This window comes from Ranitomeya variabilis, chromosome 6, assembly GCF_051348905.1.
Source record: "Ranitomeya variabilis isolate aRanVar5 chromosome 6, aRanVar5.hap1, whole genome shotgun sequence".
Taxonomy (NCBI): domain Eukaryota; kingdom Metazoa; phylum Chordata; class Amphibia; order Anura; family Dendrobatidae; genus Ranitomeya; species Ranitomeya variabilis.
In genome coordinates this window covers 274,606,834-274,626,548 of record NC_135237.1, presented here as the reverse complement: position 1 = coordinate 274,626,548, position 19,715 = coordinate 274,606,834, and the positions used below count along the sequence as shown (strand labels likewise).

At 40.3% G+C, this 19,715-nt stretch overlaps 1 protein-coding gene across 1 annotated transcript in view; it reads right to left on the bottom strand.

Moving 5' to 3' along the window:
- The window catches only part of LOC143782325 (dynein axonemal heavy chain 5-like), a 610,263-nt gene that overhangs the window by 282,153 nt on the left and 308,395 nt on the right, over nucleotides 1-19,715 (bottom strand). The window contains exons 49-55 of the mRNA XM_077269680.1: nucleotides 10,424-10,513; nucleotides 10,002-10,238; nucleotides 7,886-8,053; nucleotides 5,708-5,914; nucleotides 2,907-3,236; nucleotides 2,021-2,227; nucleotides 1,077-1,319 (exon numbers count right to left, since the gene is read on the bottom strand). Of these exons, the coding sequence (XP_077125795.1) occupies nucleotides 1,077-1,319; nucleotides 2,021-2,227; nucleotides 2,907-3,236; nucleotides 5,708-5,914; nucleotides 7,886-8,053; nucleotides 10,002-10,238; nucleotides 10,424-10,513 (1,482 nt within the window). The remainder of the gene's footprint in view (nucleotides 1-1,076; nucleotides 1,320-2,020; nucleotides 2,228-2,906; nucleotides 3,237-5,707; nucleotides 5,915-7,885; nucleotides 8,054-10,001; nucleotides 10,239-10,423; nucleotides 10,514-19,715) is intronic.

Sequence of the window (19,715 nt, the reverse complement as noted above, 5' to 3'; positions counted from 1 at the left end):
ACGGTTGTCTGCACGAGCTTTAACAGCATGTAGTATACTCACGGTCAGGATTCGGCTCAGCTTGCCAGTTCCAGCAGTCATCACGTGACCACTCATATGCAATTTTCATACTTCTCTCAGTGAAGCAGAGGCTGTAGTTTATCACTTAACACTGAGAGAATCAGGAAGGGAAGCTCGTCAGCACTTGACTAGCTTCTGGCACCAACGTTTCCTTATTTTTCGTTGACAACTTTGCTTATCCAGATGCTTTAACACAGATTCATGCAATGCGACTTTTAACAAATGTTGAATTTTTATAATGTATCTCATTCAATTTGTCGCCTTTTAAAGGATTTGTGATTATTTTTATTGCTAAAAGTACTCAAAAATACTAGTTAATGGATAAATAAGAACCTGGTGGAAGAGTGTTAATACAGCCTAAGGCATGAGAATATGCTTCAAATACTCTTTATTTGATTTTTCTTTTATGTCCACAAACCTACATTGCATTAAGGTGATACATATTGAAAAGTAGCAACATTTGGGGTAATATATCCTTAGTCAGGTAAAACTGGTCAGAAGAGGAAGCAGTAGAAATTCAGAAAAGGGGTATTGTTCCCCAGGACAAGCCCACGTGGTTGTGGAATTCAAAATCATGAGCAGCAGTGGTGCTACTGCTCCCTTTTCTAACTGGCTTAACACTGACGAATGGTATATTACCAAAGCTCTTCAAAATATGTAACCTTTATGCAGTGTGGATTGTGGACATGTAGGGAATAACATATAGCATTAGACGGAAAATCATATGCCGTATGTGATGCAATTCCTCCAATATTATACTGAAGACCAGAGGAGGCACATGGTCTACTCCAGGGAAATGTGCACCAACTTCCAACCTTGCCATTTGTAGAGGGTTGTGTAATCGGCACCATAGCTCTTTGGCCTTCTATGTCCATGGGTCCATCAAGTTTGCCTCAAATGAAAATATTTTCCGCTTCTTTCAGAGAATAAATTGTGAGTTTGAGGACATCTGTTCAATACAGAGCAGCATTTTTAACCTTTACATGAATTATGAACAAATGCTGTCATCTATTTACCTTGAAAAACACCAAATCCATTCTAGCCCCTCTGACTGTTTCATTGTACTGCTGCATGAACATATTGAGCCTGTCTGAGAGCTGTTCAAATGAAGGAATAGGTTCATAGATTTTAGGTGCTTCAAGATCAGCATCATCTGGCTCCTCTCCTGTTGCTTCAGGAGCGTCTCGTAAAAAGTCAACAAAGTAAGACTCTCTCGCCATGACTTGCACTAACTCTTGCCCATGATCCTCCATTGCAACCTGTAACAAGATAAATAGTTTTTATATTATATATAATATTTCTTAGAACACAAGAACAGGCTTTAGAATCAAATACGGAATTTCGTGATATACAGTATATAGATCCTAAAGAGTGTGATATGTATCCTATATATGGTAATGATAAAGTAATAGATGCTAGGTCTAGGTGAACCTTTTGCAGTGGAACCACTATTAGAAATGTGGCAAATTGGAGTAAAATTATGTATTATTAAAGCACTTTGTTTTTGAGCAAACGTCAAAAGAAAACCTAAAAATCAGTGGCCTTTCGGTACATTTTATCACTGACGATGACTCACAAAACCATGAGCTTTGCAGTTTCCAACATAATAAGAGTCCCAAACAGCAAAAAAAGCATTCAGAATGAACAGTTCTTTATATACCTATCATTATAAGTTGTACTGTAATGGAAGAATTGGGACTTAAAAACATGATCAAATCAATAGTCCTTTATTTCCTATGAATACGCCTGATCTGTGATTTTCAGAGTCTTGATTTAGAGATCTCACTGAGGATAATGTATTAAGAGCACTCTGGAATCGAAAGGCAGCAAATTCTGCCAAAATGATGCCCATCCAGCAGTTTAATTATAGAACATGGATATCAAACAATGATCTTGTGTCAGAAACCAACATACCAAGAAGGTTATACTGCGATGAACTAGGTAAATCAAACATAATTACCTTTTGCATCATGTTTTCAAACCAGTCCTTGTCTTTCTGGTCAATGAACCTGTCTGCTATGACACGTGTGCATTCATGCTGGAATAGCGCTACCAAGATGTCAGAATGGCGACAGATGTCAGATGTTACTGTTAATATCCCCTGCCAAATACGACTCAAATCTCGCAAGTTAAAGATGTAATGAAATTTTGCTGGTGTAGGCAGCATCTGCAGAACAGATCAAGAAGAGCTCTTATAAGAACAATTATCCATAATTAGCAATATGTACTGCAAGATAACATCAATCTATCAAGTTTGGAGAATACGGTTGTTTCTTCTGTAAGCTGTCGTAAAGTGTCCTCATGTTGCATAATAGTAATTGTAAATGACACATTCACTGCTGACGAGGAACTACAGTAAAATATTTATACAAACGCACTCCATGTCCAACCATGTGGCTGGCCAAGGTGTTGGCTATCTGAGGAGAGGGCCTTCCATAAGACTTCTGTTAAAGGGAACCTGTCATTGTTCATGTTGCCCAAACTGTAGGCAGCATGAATCAGCTCTCGGCTATACGTTTGCAGGCAGGTATGTTTTTCTCTTAAATGCTCCAACGTTTCAGAGAAAATATAGTTTAAAGATACATCTGAGGGAGACAATATGAATCCAATGAGGCTTCTCCTCATCCCTCTCCAGGTAATTGATGAGTATATCCCTATACACACACAGAATAGACTGGCTATTCATTTTAAGTTGGCTGGGAGAAAGCTCATTGGATTCATCTCTGCTCAAACAACAAATTTAGACATTAAAATCTGTTATAGCCCAGTTGTCAGTTATGTTCAGTTAATCTAATATTCCTGTAGGAAGTTGAAAATATCCTATAATATAAAGGCGAAATAGTTACCTTGATTTTAGTAGCCTGCCATACTTTGCGAGTAGTAGGTACTAGAGCGGAGGCCAGTTTGCAAACTTCTAGAGGAAATCTTCTCTGCTCACAGAAGTAGCCTTCAGCCACTGTCCGGAATATCTTATCGATAGATGAGTTGGACGGGAGAGTGCAGTTGAACACTGTGAACTGACGTTTCAATCTTTGAGGAATGTCATTTCGGCCACCTCCTGGGTGAATCATGGCTGCCACAAACTGGATGTCAACGATGCTGGTGAATTCGCCAGGTTTTTCTAGATTGTAAAACCCTTTTTGTTCCATGAGTTGCCTTACGATTTCATTAGTGATCTATCAGCCCAGAAGAAACAGAGAAAGATGACAATCAGTTAAGTACTGTGTGATCTCATGACCAGAGTAAATGTTTTATGGTACAAACACTTAGATTATAACTAGGCATTTTGAGGAATGAATAGTAGGTCATTATTGCCTATAATCCGACAACAAGGGTGCAACTAAAATAGGTGCTAAAATAGATGTTTAGTTGGGGGCCCTGTTGAAGATTTTTCATTGGAGCCCAAAAGCTTCAAGTTACATCACTGCTGACAATTATATGTTTGGTCTCATTTGTGCAAAAGATGTTGTTTTCTGCCAATGTGCATAACAGCAGTAATAAGTGTGGACCTCATAAATTCCAATAAAATGGCTGAGTGTCACGGTTCAACCCCTCAGTGTCTGGTATGCAGTTACTGACAGTTCAACCGTCCAATCTGGTATAGTGGTGTGCTGAAGCTGTCAGTACTGTAATTGACAGCTTGGTCATCCAATCTGGTACAGGGGCGTGCTGAGCTGTCAGTGCATTGATTGACAGCTCGACTATCCAGTCTGAGACTGTAAGGTGGCGGCTGTCTCATGTGTTCATTATTCGACTTAGTGGCCATGCTTCTTAACTGAGCTGAGTTTCCCAGAACACTGCCAGACGTACATTCATATTTTGCTGTGCTATCTGTGCCTTGAGTTCTATATGTTTGATCTGTTGCCTGACCTTGGACTTTGTTCTGACTACCCGCCTGTTTAACCCCTTCAGCTCTGATCCATTATCCTCCCGGTACTCTGACCTCGGAATGATACCTGACTACGCCTTTGTCTCTTCCTTCTGTTTATGATATACCCTCCTGGCTTCTGACCTTGGACTACTTGACCACTCTGACTCACGGCTTGGCCATGAGAAATGACTAGCATCACACTGAGAATGGATTGGCTAATGGAATCACGGCATTCACTTTAGACAAAATAATTATTTGATGTAACAGAAAAAGTATCATGCTAAAGTTTGAATGCATTAATTGCTAACGATGGGAAGGCTAGTAAATGTAATTTTTCAGTACATCTCATATCCAAGAAGTATAGTTTCTCCTTGCGGAGATTGACATGCTAAGCATGCCGAGATGAGGAGACTTAAAGGGAGCCTGTCACCCCCAAAATGGAAGGTGAGCTAAGCCCACCGGCATCAGGGGCTTATCTACAACATTCTGTAAAGCTGTAGATAAGCCCCCGATGTATCCTGAAAGATGAAAAAAGAGGTTATATTATACTCACCCAGGGGCGTTCCCCTCTGCGGCCCGGTCCAATGGGTGTCGCTGTCCGGTCCGGCACCTCCTATCTTCATCAGATGACGTCCTCTTCTTGTCTTCATGCTGCGGCTCCGGCGCAGGCGTGCTTTGTCTGCCCTGTTCAGGGCAGAGCAAAGTTCTGCAGTGCGCAGGCGCCGGGCTTCTCTGACCTTTCCCGGCGCCTGCGCACTGCAGTACTTTGCTCTGCCCTCAACAGGGCAGACAAAGTATGCCTGTGCCGGACCTGCGGCGTGAAGACAAGAAGAGGACGTGATTGTAAGAAGATGGGAGGCCTCGGACCGGACCGCATCGGGAACGCCCCTGGGTGAGTATAACCTAACCTCTTTTTCTTATCTTTCAGGATACATCGGGGGCTTATCTACAGCATTCCAGAATGCTGTAGATAAGCCCCTGATGCTGGTGGGCTTAGCTCACCTTCCATTTTGGGGGTGACAGGTTCCCTTTGAAGCAGCAATGCTCCTCTGGGAAATATGCTAATTATGCAAATTGTCTCTTCAGAGAGGAAGAAAACTAGAACTCTAGTGTCACCTATTGGAAGGTAGCAGTCCTACAAGTCAATGCTGACCCTTTAACGAGGCTTGTCACATGACTTAGGATAATAGCCAAACCAGAATCTCAATTTGCAGACACTGTGTTTCGGGGTACTACCCCTCGTTAGTGCAAAGTGGAGATCTGGTGTGGCTGTATGAGAGGCGTCCGACATCTAAAAATATAATTAGATTATAGTGAAGCATTGAGTCAAACATATCCCCATTATAAATTGGGGGACATCTATTATGGATGTTTTATATACATAACTGATATCTTTACCTTATGTATTCTAATCTCCTCATTATTCTTTTACACAGACAGGACAAGGTAAAAACTTAATTTAGTAAGCAATGTTACAATCGTGTATAAAAGACAGCTCACCAAGCTTAATTATACAAGAAAACACTAGTGTTTTCTTTTACTTAATTTCAATGCAATTATAGATAGGCTTGTGCAAGTAATTATTATCAAGTAACAGGTCATATTATTCTTCATCGATGTGCCTTAATTAGTGTTATGCATATTTACAGGCTATTTTAGAATATCTAGAAGTAGCTAGATCAAGCACGACTAAGATGGCATTGGCAAGCAAAGAAGTTATCAGAACATAATGGGCTGACATCTTCTACCAGGTATCACATGTGATGAAACTATTACCTGATCACCCCATTCATTGATCACAGGCATATTAATGTCATCAACAAAAACAGTCATTTTCTTCCCAGCTGGAGGACCGTATGTAGTCCCCATTCTTTTATCTATGTAACTTTCAATGCTTCTCTGGAACATGTTTGGAAGAGTGGCAGAAGAGAAGTTCAGCGACTTGGTGACGTGATATTCTGGGTCATATTTGCTTGTGTAGCCCTTAAAGAGAACACAGATGAGGAATTAGGACAAAAAATCTATTGATCAGTATATAGAGTGCCTCGGTTCCTTATATGATCTGAAAATGCTAATATAAAGTCATTTCACTCCTGAAAGGCCTGCAGCTAAGACTGAATAATGTCACCCCCTTTTTAAGCCCTGGGATGGCCTCCAGCAAAGAGAACGGTGGCAGCTGGCATGTACAACACGACAGGTTTACTTTACTGAAGTCTATTTCTCCACACACACAGATTTGTGCCAGATGGCTTTAAGATATATTTTTGGATTAACACAAAGCCAAGACAAGCTTCCAGAAGTGCTGTATGTGCCCAGATCAGACAACAGTAGTTTGCCGCAAGTAAAACTTTTGCTGCTAAAGGATCAGTAGAAGTTATTTATAGTAAATGGTAAAACAAACTGATATGATCTTTAGAAAATGTTTAACCTAACATCACAGGAATTAAAAGGTCACCAGAAATATATTCATTTATTATGAAATAAATCATTAAGATAGTGGAAGCACTGTATTGCATAACACTCTAGTGACTTCATCATCATTGTCAAATTTTATTTAGTTGCAGGAACAACTTTTTTTCTGATGCAAAAAGTTCAAAATCAATGCACAATAGTGATTTGATGGCGTCCAGTAAAATTCCATTTACAGCAATTTCTTAACTTTTCTGCCAAATTCCCAGCAACTTCCCCACAGCTTGTCAGAGCAAGCATGTAAATTCCCCTCTGCTGACATGTCGCTCATCAGCAAAATATAGTCCACTCTCTGGACTGAATATTGCCTGCAGTCATCTCAGCCTGTGTCTTCTGATTGGCTGCAAGGAAATGACTGGATATTTGCCTGTGGCTTCTTCCAGCGATAATCAAAATCACTCTCACTCATAATGAGAGAAACACTGATAATAGACTTATAATGGATTGAAGTGCAATAAAGCCTTTATTACCTTTATTTATATATGCAGGCCCTATTAATTGAAGGCAGAACAAAGGAGGGAGGTCTGGGCTTGAGACAAGCACTAATTGCTTAAAACCCTCCACTGAGATGTGAGCAGTAGAGATGGGCGACCCCTAACACGGACCTCTGCTGCACGTCCATGTTACTGTTCGGGTTCGGTAGCCCGAGCAAAGTTTGCTGAAAGTCTACACCTTAGCAATCAACAGGCTTTACTCTGTGGGTACTTCCAGATAAATCACAGCAATGTCAAGTATTGGCATGGCTGCGATTGGCGGGCACACTGTGTAAAAAAAAAAATGGGGTTTTGTCTATTTTTGATAACCAGTGCAGCCAAGCTGAGAGCTGCGGGCTGAGTGATGGATCTCTCCTTGTGTTTGTTTATAGGGAGACACATGTAGGTCATTGGCAGTGGGCAGGGAGAAGCCGATGGAGACTGGCATTTTAGACTAATCACTTGTGCGTCTTTTAAAGCACATTCTTCTCTGAAACACCTCAGCATTTGAAAGTCAGACTTACATGGTTGAAATCACACAGCCAGTGCCTGATACATGCTGACCGAGGATTGGGGAGCATGTATCAGCTGTCAGGTTTCTTGCAACGCACTGTGCCTAAATATAGAGCATGAATACAGTCATATTGTATGTAATTTGGATATGTGCCATAATGTTCTCTGAAAATGGAAAAATAATAGCTCAAGGTGATTGCTGTTTATATGTTTAAAGAAATGAAACTCTTATATTTTCTTAATCAAAAAGCGACATTATCAGTTTCCCTAAGAACAATGAGCATCCAGCTGCAAGATCAAATAAAAAAGTAAAATAATTGGAGAAAATATTTGGTGGGAGCACAGGTACCAGTGGGGACAAAATGTATTTTTCTAGAATGTTTAAAGAAGACTGTCAGAGTATTTGGCACACACATAACATTTGATGAATACGATGCACATAAACCAAACATAGAAAATAAATGGAGGTGGAAAACAATAACACAACAATAGAATCTACCTTGATCATGACTGTCTTTGCAGTGCCCTGTTCACCAATCAGTAAAACGGCTTTTCCTTGCTTCATAATGGTATGCATTAGAAAATCCGTCCGGACATTATCGACATTTGGAACAAGAATTGAGGCATATTCTGGTATTGTGTCTTTTGGATACACATACTCAGGAACCTAGGACATAAAGCAAAAAAACACATTTATTTAAATGAATAAGTGGTCACTCATTTATTAATAACTGTGACCATTTATGTCACTAGTGGGCTTTTTGGATATTGGTCAAGTCAAGCCCATTAGAGGCATTTTTTAGTTTACACGTACTACTATTGACTGACTGCTCTGGTTCTCATGACAGATGCAGTCATGAAACACTACATAACAGGTCTTTCTCTGCAGAGTCCTTGCTAATGTCAGAAAAGAGGGAAATGTCTATTCTTGCCAACAGCGGCATCATCTTGTAAAAAAAAGCTCTTGAGATCTACTTTACAAGCAAATAATTTTTTCTCCACAAGAGTGGAATCTCACTTTATAAATCATACTGCAGCAATAAACATAACCTTAGCTGAATCTTCATTTATTCACCTCTAATTTTACAGGAATAAATGCAGTGTTAATGGTGTTAATGTCATTGTGATTTATTTGTCGCAAGGGCAGCTGCACAAGAAAGTAATGGGGATCATTTTCATTTTGCTTCTAGTTTCAGAAGCTTTTCACTGGAGTTCATTATTATTCCATCGAGCTATACAAAACTTTCCTTAAATTATACCTTTCGTCAGTGAGTCCCATAAGCCCCCCAAGGGAAAATTTAGAGCTGGGTCCTCACCTCCATGCTGGTCAGATATAATGGCCTTTGTAGCATTCTAGATCCTATAAAGACATATGTGTAATAGTGTCCTCATCATGACAACGTCCTGTAATAATTTCCCCCGTCCTGGCCTCTTTTGGTAATAACATCCCCAGTTCTGGCCCCAATCCTGTAATAATGTCTCTTATCCTAGGTCTTTTGCTGCTCTAATACCCCCTGTCCTGGGCTTCTTCCTGGTATAATGTCCCCTTCCTGGTATAATGTCCTCCATCATGGACCCCTTCAGGTTATAATGTATCCTGAGTATAATATATACTGGTATAATATATGTCCGTTTCTGTTTTCCAATATATATAAAAAAATTAACGATTCTTATTATATTCCTCTGTTCCCATGACATGAGACTTCCTCTTCTGTAGCCAGCAGCTGACTTCAGTGTACCAGCACGGGCAGCGCAAAGCAGTGACGTCAGGTGCTGCAAGCCACCGCCAGCCACCAGCCTCTGAATGTCCGATGGCGTGTATTGCAGCATTAGTGTGCATGGGTAAGGAGTATCTTCGGTGTGCTTTAATAATATTTTCAAGTCGCCGTGGCTGCATGTCTTGCTGCTGTTCGACAGCTGTAACCCATGCTGGGACTGCCGGTTTGTTAGGCAATCCCTGCAAGTGTTGCGGCTGTCAAACAGATGCGAGACATGCAGCCACGGTGACTTGACAATATTATTAGAGCACGCCGAATATGTTCAATAAGTGCTCAGGCATGCTCGAAAACAATTTACCCAAGCACACTTGCTCATCACTATTCGGGATGTCTCTGCCCCAGATTGGATGGCTGAGCTGTCACTCACAATAATGACAGATCAGCACAACCCTGATTCTATAGGGTGGCTGAACTATCATTCACTACATCCAGGAAAAAGTGAGTGGTGAAATCATGACAATGACAATAGGAAGAGACCTATCAATCAAGCCGGCATTGTTAGGGAGATGTCAAAGTGAAGAGGCACAGAAGAGATGGTTCCCGACTCTATCGCAAATTTTGTTTTCTCAGAAAAAATGTAGGATTTCAGACTTAAATATAGGCCCCAATCATTGCCTTTAAGTCTGTTTATTGTTGGACATCTCTCCGCGATTTTCCAGACATCTGAATGGCCTACAGACTATCACAGGTACGAATGCTATCTGTGAGAATGCGGATAGCACTCGTACTTGAAAATCGGATGTCTGAACGAGCCCTTAAGGTACACCAAATATTTGGATAGTCTCCCACTATTGCTAGTAAAACATTTGCATGATTGCTTTTTTAGGAATGACAAACCTTTTTGGACCAATGGTCCCACTGTCCACTTTCATTAATGACAAACTCAAAAATAGTTTCATCCCCTTTAACTGTAGGAAGCTGAAGTGGAGCAGAATGGTCACGCAGGAAAATTTCCATCTTCATACGATCCTCGAGTTCCAACAACGCTCCGACTGACCACATAACAGCAAACACAAAGAGCCGAGCCAAATGTTCTTGACTGGGCTGCTTCTCCTCCTTGTCAGAGAGGAGACCCTAGAAATCAACATAAAATAGAAAAGGACATTAACCTTGGGACAAAAAGAAGGTGAAAAGGAACATAATAAAAGGAGATATCTGGAAAATGCTTGCACATTCACTAAAGAGGAAGATATTTCCTTTTGTGAGGACAGTATTCCTTTACTAGATATATGGATGTGTTCTAAGAGCTTTGTCCTTACCTGAAGCAGATCAATAGCTTGTCTAATATACATGCACTCCAATATCTGCATCTTTGGAGACACCGCGGTGAAGACAAAATTTATTAAATCCTATGGGAAAAAACAAAATGAGACTGAATATGACTGTTAGGGCTCGCTCACACGAGCATATGAGTGACATTAGCATAACCAAGACGATTCTCTCTCATAAGAGAATCAAGGGCTGTGTTACCCCATCTTATATGAAGGTTGTGCTTTCAGTTGTGGTGAGGAACACTAGAGATTAGCAATCATTGTTTTTTTAACTATTTAAAAGGAACCTGTCAGCAAAAAATGGGGTTATTAGTCTTCAAGCGGGATGCTATAGGGCCAATTAATACCTTTGCAGAGGGCCTCCTGTTAAATTTGTCAGTTGCACCAATCATTAGGGCAGCACTGCAGTGGGGACCAGTCATAGGCGAGCTTGCCCAACCAGCCTTGACTGACATCCAGCTCAGCACAGCTAAATAATAACTTCACACATCAACCCAGGCATACATATCCAATTTTCTAATCTGCACTACGGATACAACCTAAGTTATGACTATTGCTACTTTTTCTTTATACTGGTATTTATACACCACTACATTTTTTGCCCCTTCTATATCTGTTTGTGGCAGTTTCATGTGGCCTGTTATTTCTTATTTTAATATTTCAATTTAATGCAAATTAAAATGTTCATTGTTACTTGCTATATGACAATACGAGAATCACTAGGAGTAAAACCAGAATTGTGACTAAAAAATGGCATACAAGCTATTTGCCACATTTATGTATTTTAGATGCCTTTTTCTGCCTAATTAAGCATGTGTCATATTGTGGGGCAAAATGCTGGTCTAAATCAGACAAGAAGTGGGCTAAGGAAAAGGAAAGTGCCTAGAAAGTGGCACAAACTTTATCACATTGTTGAGCCAGTTTAATAAATTAGACATACCTCCTAACTCTGAAAGATAAGAAAGAGGGTCACATACAGCAGTGCACAGAGTGTGATAGCCCTTTCATGGAGCACACAGTGACCCATACACATAGTGTGATGCCCACAGTACATTACCCTACAAACAGTTTGATGCCCTAGCAGTCTTCACCCACATAGTATGATTCCTTCACAGACCCCCTCCACACAGTATGATAGTCCCACAGTTTCCATTCACATAGTATCATGCCCCTACTGCCTCCACATACAGCCTGATGTTCCCACAGCCCCCTCCTACAATAAGATAGTTCATTCACCCACACATGCCCTCACAATTCCCACACGGTATAATACTACCACATTCCTCCCCCCACAGTATGATTTCCCCACAATATTCAACACCCATTATAATGTCCGCAAAGTCCCCCACACAGTATAATGTACCCACAGCATATTCCCATATGACGCTTCTACACTTTTTCACCCCACACAGTACGATGCCCATATAACTCCTCTCCACACAGCATGATGTCCCCTCAGTTCACGTCCATACAGCATTATGTCCCCACAGTCCCTCCCCCATATTCATAGTCTGATACTGCCCACCACTGCTTCATGCTTCCTACAGTGGTCTCCACACACAGTTAGAAGTTCCAACAGTAGTTTCCATATAAGCATCCCAGGTGCCTGTGTGTTCTGTCACATTCTCCTCTACTACTGAGCTTGTCTCTGCCTCCCAGTCTGCTCTGAGAATAAAAAAATGTGACTTTCAGGTTCTTGTAAGTCCTTCAGGCCAAATCCTGAGAACACAGATACAGTTGAAGTCTTGACATCTTGTTGTCCTGCTGGATGCAGGATGGTTTAGAGCAGGGGCACACAACATTTCTTACAGCACGAAGTAGTGACAGTCAGTGTGTGTCACTGCTGTCCATATATAGGACAACATGAGCTTGGTGACAGATTCCCTTTAAAGGAAATCTGTCACCAAGATTTTGCCAGCTTATTTAAGAGCAGCGTAATGTAGACATGGAGACCCTGATTCCAGCTAAATATCACTTACTGGGATGTTTGCTGTAGTTTTAATGACATCACTGGTTTTATCAGCAGGAAAAGAAAGAAAAAGCCAGCTCACCGATCTTCAGAAGGTGCATGGAACGGAGACGTACCATATAGAAAATTCAAGAAGGTTCGTTCCAGCTCTTCTTAATGAAAAATTCTTGACTTTATTTCATAAGATTAAAATACAAACAGCCCCTCGGACATCACTATAATGCACAGGAGGACATGAGCTACGCGTTTCAGCGATCGAAACGCATAGCTCATGTCCTCCTGTGCGTTATAGTGATGTCCAAGGGGCTGTTTGTATTTTAATCTTATGAAATAAAGTCAAGAATTTGTTATTAAGAAGAACTGGAACAAACTTTCTTCAACTTTTTATCAGCAGGACATTATCACTAGAGGACTAGTAAACTAGCTGCTATGTAGTCTTTCATATTCATAATCTCTGTATACCCCCGCCCCTTCCACTGATTCACAACTGTCTTCTTATGCATCAGAGGATAGGACCTGGGAGCCTATTGAGCATATTCATGCCCCTCGGCTTATTGAGGCCTTCGAGAGTGACGACTGTCGCCGGGGGGATGCTAGGGGGGGTAATGTTAGGCGTTGGGATTCTCCCGCTGCACGAGATAGATCCCAAGCATTATCTGGTACTGTGGTCGCCCATTCAGGTCCGGCCACTGTGATTGCTGCTCAGCACAGACGTCGGTCCCAGCGCCTTGCTCAGGCTCATGGTGTACGTTTGGTTACTGCTGGCTCTCCAGTCAAGTCTATGGTAACCAGTGATATGCGGGTGCAGCCTTGAGCTCTGGAGTCTAAGAGATCACCTTTCTTAGCATGTCAGTTATGTGGCGGCTTCTCATTGGTGGTCGGACATTAGCTGCTCTGGTGATGTGCGAGCCCCGGATTGGCCCATGGGCGATGTCTCAGCCGACTGGGCATGAGTGTTTGGGTGGAGCCCAGCATATAAAAGGCTCTTGGCGGTGCACGCGGGCGCGCTAGTGTCATTTACATTTTGGTTGTGTGTGTGGGTGGATACGCTACCACTCTGTCTGCCCGTCTGTGTGTCTTTGCTCAGAGACTGTACATGTTGGCAGGCAGGTTGCACACTTATGCGGTTTCCTACCCTTGGCTCAATGCCTGAGTCTCTACTCTGCTACATGCTTAGGGTGCCGGTCAGACACAAGTTTGCGTGAGGACTGGGGTATCTAGCCGCTTGGCTTAGCATCTGTTTCGCTCATGTGTGCGGTTAGCATAGTCCAGTTACAGAGCAAGCTCAACCCTTATGCTATACTTCTCAGTGAAAGCGGGGTGCACCTAGTGTCAAAGAGCCCTTTCTCTTGGCTCAGCATCTGCTTCATTCGTATGTGCGATTAGCACCGCTTTGTTGCAGAACTAGCCCAATCCACGTGCTAATATCCCTGTCACATTAACAGGGTATAGCACTTTATATGCTTGTGCTGTACCGCTCGGTGAAGTAACTGAGCTTTGTACTCTGTGTTCCGTTCACACTGAGTGGCGTTGTCTCAGTGTGTTCAAGGTCACGCTCGCTGTTCTGTTCCATCATTGTTCACACTAGCAGTAGGGTTCATATCTGCACAGTGGACCCCGGATTGCGATTGCACTTTATTATTATATTTTATTTGGTGCAATCCACCAGCCCTAACAGTTGGACTGGGGTGCCTAGGGTCCACCAGTAGAACTGACTCAAGGAGCCTACTCTAAAGTTCAATGCTCAGGATACGTTCACACTCACTCAGTTGCAAGTTCTATTATATTTACTGGAAGAACAAATGCAACATGCTCCGATACAAAGATAGACACCCTAACTGAACCTAAAAAGATATGATTATATTCAATTGGTTCTGTCCATCACCATTTGTCTTTGTCATGTGACAGATGCATTTCTTTTAGGAGTTTAACTTTTCTGTTCCTATAACAATACAAAAAAAAGAACCCTGAAAGCCGACGTGATCCTAGCCATACCTTTCCATTTTTAGGCTTTCGGGATTCAGTATTTTGTTTTAATTTTCCCAGTGCCATGTTTTTTACATTTATATAAAGGATTGATGTTTTTCAATACTATGAAACAATGCCATGTGCATATCATTTAACCCCTTCATGACCGTGCTATTTTCCGTTTATTAAATCAACTTAAAGCAAACAGTGCTACTGGGGTCTCATAAAATAAATATTTTATTACTACCAATTAAAAAAGTATATCAAAGACAGGAACTGTACAAAAAAACTGAATATTCCTATGGAGTGGCACCAGAGCACATAATATATATTACAGACACATTTCTAAAAGCAAACTGCAAGATATGTGCAGAAAAAATTGAACTAAGAAAACCCTTACCAAAAAATGCCCTAAGTCAAACAAGCACGATGCTACCCCTAACTCTTAGTAAGAGAAAATTCATAAGGCACTTACATAAATATGTAGTGTCAACAAGGACAAAGGTGCATGTGCTCTGGTCCACTGGCCCCAACGTACGCTTCACCCAAGGCTATTTTCAGTTTATGCATGTTTTCCTCTCCTTCTTCCAAGAGCCATAGCTTTTTTATTTTTCCGTCCACATAACCATATGACAGCTTGTTTTTTGTGGGACAAATTGTACTTTTGAATTACATCATTCATTTTATTATATGATGCACGGGAAAGAGGGAAGTACAGTAAATTCCAAGTGCATTGAAATTGCAAAAAAGGTGCAAATCCACATTTTTTTTGATGGGGGGGTTTATCTAAAATATTTAGTATACAGTAAAACTGACGTGGCAATATGATTCTCCAGTTCACTACAATTACACAGATACTAAACTTGTATAGTTTTTTTAGTTTTCTTTCAGTGGTGAAAAAAAAAAATCTGAAATTTGTCTAAAAAATTTCTGCTTGTGTCACCATTTTACGTGACCTGCAGCACTTTTAATTTTAGAGTGATGGGGCTGGGTGAGGGCTTATGTTTTGTGCCCTGAGCTGATGTGTTTTACGATACCATTTTGGGTAGATACAATGTTTTGATTGCATCTCATTGTATTTTATTGCAATGTTGCAGTGGCCAATAAAAACGTAATTCGGGTGTTTCAATATTTTTCTCATTACACTGTTTACAATTTGGAATAATTAATTTTATATTTTGATTGATCAGACATTTACAAACTCAAGAATAACAAATATTTGTCTTTTTATTTCATTATTTTTAATAGGGGAAAAAGGGGTATGATTTGAACTTTGTTTTTTATTTAATATTTTTAAAAACATTTTATACTTTCTACTGTACCTGTTAGGACCTTAAGGGACTTGAACCTGTGATTGTAATTTTTGTTCTACTATATGCAGCAATAGTATAACTGTGTGTAGCAAAAATCATAATCCATGAACGTCAAATAACGCTAGCTTTCACAGGAGTATTGTAGTGAGAGGCATGGGGGTCATCAGCACACCTCCAACTGCCAGTGCCTCACGTCACAGGCACGGCTCCAATGCGAGTATGAGATTATCTTTTTTTTTTCTTTTCTTATATAGCGCTAACATATTCTGCAGCGCTTTACAGACATTATCATCGCATTTTTTGTGGTGCTTTAGTATTAATTATGGTTTTAATGCCTGAATTTTAGCACTAAAATTGTCACATATATACACATTTTGATCCAGATATATTCTATTTACATATTGCATACATTCACTTATTCACACAAATGCTCAGCTTTTCTGCCCTCTTCTGATGGACAGGGAGGGGTGGAGCTTAAATCAGACATATGCTGTACGCTGGAAGAGAGGGACTGTCGGAGTCAGGGGCCCACCAGGGGATCCACCTATTTCCCGGAGGGCCAGTCCGAGCCTGCCGGTAAGTGATACATTGTTGGAATCACAGTCCTTGCCACTAAATTATGCTGCTCTCATCTGGCGTAGCAAACACCTGGTGAAGAATTCATTTTAAAGTATAAGCTGGTAACGTCTTGGTGCCACGTACATTCAGAGCTATTATGCAGTTTTTACCTCAATGAGTGAGAGCTGATTTGTCAGTAAAAAGGGCTATCTACCCAGTATTATGTAGGTGATCTAATTTTACATCTTAACCTGTAGATAACGTCTAAATATGAATTTAAACTGTTAAATTTGTATACAACCATAAGAATGTGATTTTTCATTTATACTGTTGTAAAACATTTTATTCACTGTGCTTTCTGCATTCTGTTGTATTTCAATGGGAATGTAAGATAATTGCATTACAGCAGGTACAGCTTGTAAATTGCTTAAAAAATGATCCTATACTGTGTTATCTTCAGAAAGAATGTCGATAGGTCACATAAGCACAATAAATCACTTCCACATCTTGCCAAGGAAAAATGCAAGTCACCCAAAATGCAAAATGTACATGCCTCATTAAAAAATGAATGTGGGCCCTCTCAACTGTATTTAACACACTATTCTAATTAGTGTATTTTAATGAACTATACAGGTATTGTTAAAGAGAACCTGTCAGCACGATCCTGTAATGTAAAGGCATGGATGTAATGGCGCTGTATACAGATTACATTGATACCTGTCACAGGTTTACCATTACAGAGAGGAGCCAGAAAACCTCAATGTCTGAGTTCTCCTACTCCTGCGCTGAATAGAAGCACTCCATCTTCTTATTAAACAGTGTACATTTCTTTGGCAGTGCAGGGGTTAGTCTGCTCTGTTGAGAGCTCTTGGAGCTAAGGCTCTCAGCTGTGCACTGTTAGTCACTCCCATCTATATAATCTGGGTCCTGGCTAACACACATCATCAGAGCCAGCTGCATGGATGGGAGGATAGTTGTTGGTTATTTGAGTAGGAGGTTGGTGGGTTTATCTGTGACAGTTGCTTGGTTTTGTGAGTGTGATAATTCCTTTCCTTCTCCTACTTTAGTTTAACCTCATTCTTCACTCCCCAGAGCATACCTCTGTTATATGTGAGTGTATATTTGTATGTTTGGTATTTTCCGTTACCCATGTTCTTATTACCTTGCTAGCCTGGTTGGGGTACTACGGTGTACTACTACTCCCCTCTCCCCTGGGTGGGGGAAGGGTACAGACTGAGTGCGCATTCAGGAGCTAAGGCAAGGTACATGACCCTGGCATCTTCACCTTCAGATGTAACCTTGGGAACAGGGAGAGCTAGGTGTCCCCTAATATTAGGTCCTGGGACATCCAACAATAGAGCCATGACAATACCTTTGGTGAAGAAATCTGCTTTGTTGTTCTTCTTTAATCACCATTTGAGGTTTTCTGCTAATTGTATTTAGGTGCACAGCAGCCAGACTGTGCACTGGGTCTTCTCCTTCTTGTCTGAGATTCCCTGATCCCTCTGCCTGCCTCCAGTCTGTGTATGACCGGACTCACCTGTTTGAAATCTCAGCAGTGCCAGCAGGAGGCGTATAATTCACAGACCGGAAGCAGGCGGAGGGGTCGGTGAATCTCAGACAGGGAGGAGGATACACAGTGCACAGTCCACCCCTTGCACCAAAATCTATCTAGCAGAAAACTTCAAATGGTAAATAAAGAATAACCACAAAGCAGATTTTGTCACCAAAGGTATCGCTGTAATCAGTATTACAGTGCCATTACATCCATGTCTTTGCTTTACATTACAAATCGTGGTGACAGGTTCTTTTTAAAGCTTCCTTTGGGTACAGATATTTATTCCTTACATATATTAGTATTTGACAATTACACATATTGCTTCTGTGAACTATTTATTAATTATAAGTCATGAGTTTTTAATTATTTTGACTTTTTTTGGCCACAGGGGCTATTTAAACACACAGACCAATACTGATGCTATCGTTGTGTTATCTTTCTTAAAGAGATTCAGCTCTCATTCCCCCAAATGCTTATCTGGAACTGACAGTGTCTGAATAGCAGCAATGTGTTTTATATCATGTAACACACAACCCAAGTTAACTTCTATACATTTTATTAATGCTACAATACATACATATATAAGCTGATAATTTTGCACATAAAGGCGCCATTAACTTTGTTCCATGTAAGTCAGACCCTACGCCAACTAAGAAAGAAGACGTATTAAAGCAGCATTGGATTTACAATCTCTTGTCTTTTGATATGTACTGTATTGTATGCTCCTATGTAGAATTATTCCCAGGCACTTCTCAAATTAAGAGGATTTTCAGACCTTTCCCATTAGAATCCCACTGGGAAAGATTACTGCAATTATTTTCCTCAACCAGCAGACAGACACACAAAGGAGTTTTCCTTCACAAGAAAGCTAACAATAAATTCTTAAAATCATTACTAACACAGTAATAGCTATGTATATATATATACAGTATATATATATATATATATATATATATATATATACATATATATATATATATATATATACCTACATACACATATGCGTGCACAGTACTGTACATACATGTAATATTCTGTGTAATTATGTATATGCAGTGTGAGTAAAGCAATTGTTTGCTTGAGATGCTGTGCACTAGGCCTGGCTCTCTACAGTCATGATTCTCATGTATAGTTTGCTGCCAGACGGCCTATGATCTGAATCTGAATTATATATAGAGCCAATAAGACTGGTTGCAGCCAGTTGCATCAAAAGTGCCTGGTGTGTGACAGGTTATGGGATTAGCTCACAGGAACTCTGTCTCCTGTGTCAGGACGGCACTTCAAACAAAGTTCACACCATAATAGCCCTGATCTCAACATCATCAAATTTGCCTGAGGTTACATGAAAACACAAGGATTTGTGTAAGCGTACATCTACATCTACAGACGATCTGTGGTTAGTTCTCCAAGATGTTTGAAAGATCCTTCCTGCCAAGTTTCTTTAAAAAACTGTGTGCAAGTGTATATAGAAGAATTGATGCTGTTTTGAAGGCAAAGTTTGGTTACACCAAATATTGATTTAATTTAGATTTCGTTCACTTTGTATTTTTTTAATTGCTAAAAGTAAAATAACACTTCTATTTCTATTTCTGATAGCATTCTTACTTTATAGCATTTGTTATGCTGTAAGGTCTATTGTCTGTACAAGTTAACTCTATAATGTAAAGTGCTGCGGAATATGTTGGCGCTATATAAATAAAATTATTATTATTATTATGATTATTATTATTATTATTTTCTCCACACCTAAGTACAATTTTACTGTAAATATACTGTATTATATACAAAAATGTATACATGCAGTCTATACGTTTACAGATCAACTGCCGAATAAAGACCAATGGTGATGAAAGTGGCTAAAGTGAGAAAGATGGAATAATGTATTTGTAGCCTGCATTATGCATTGCAGGATCA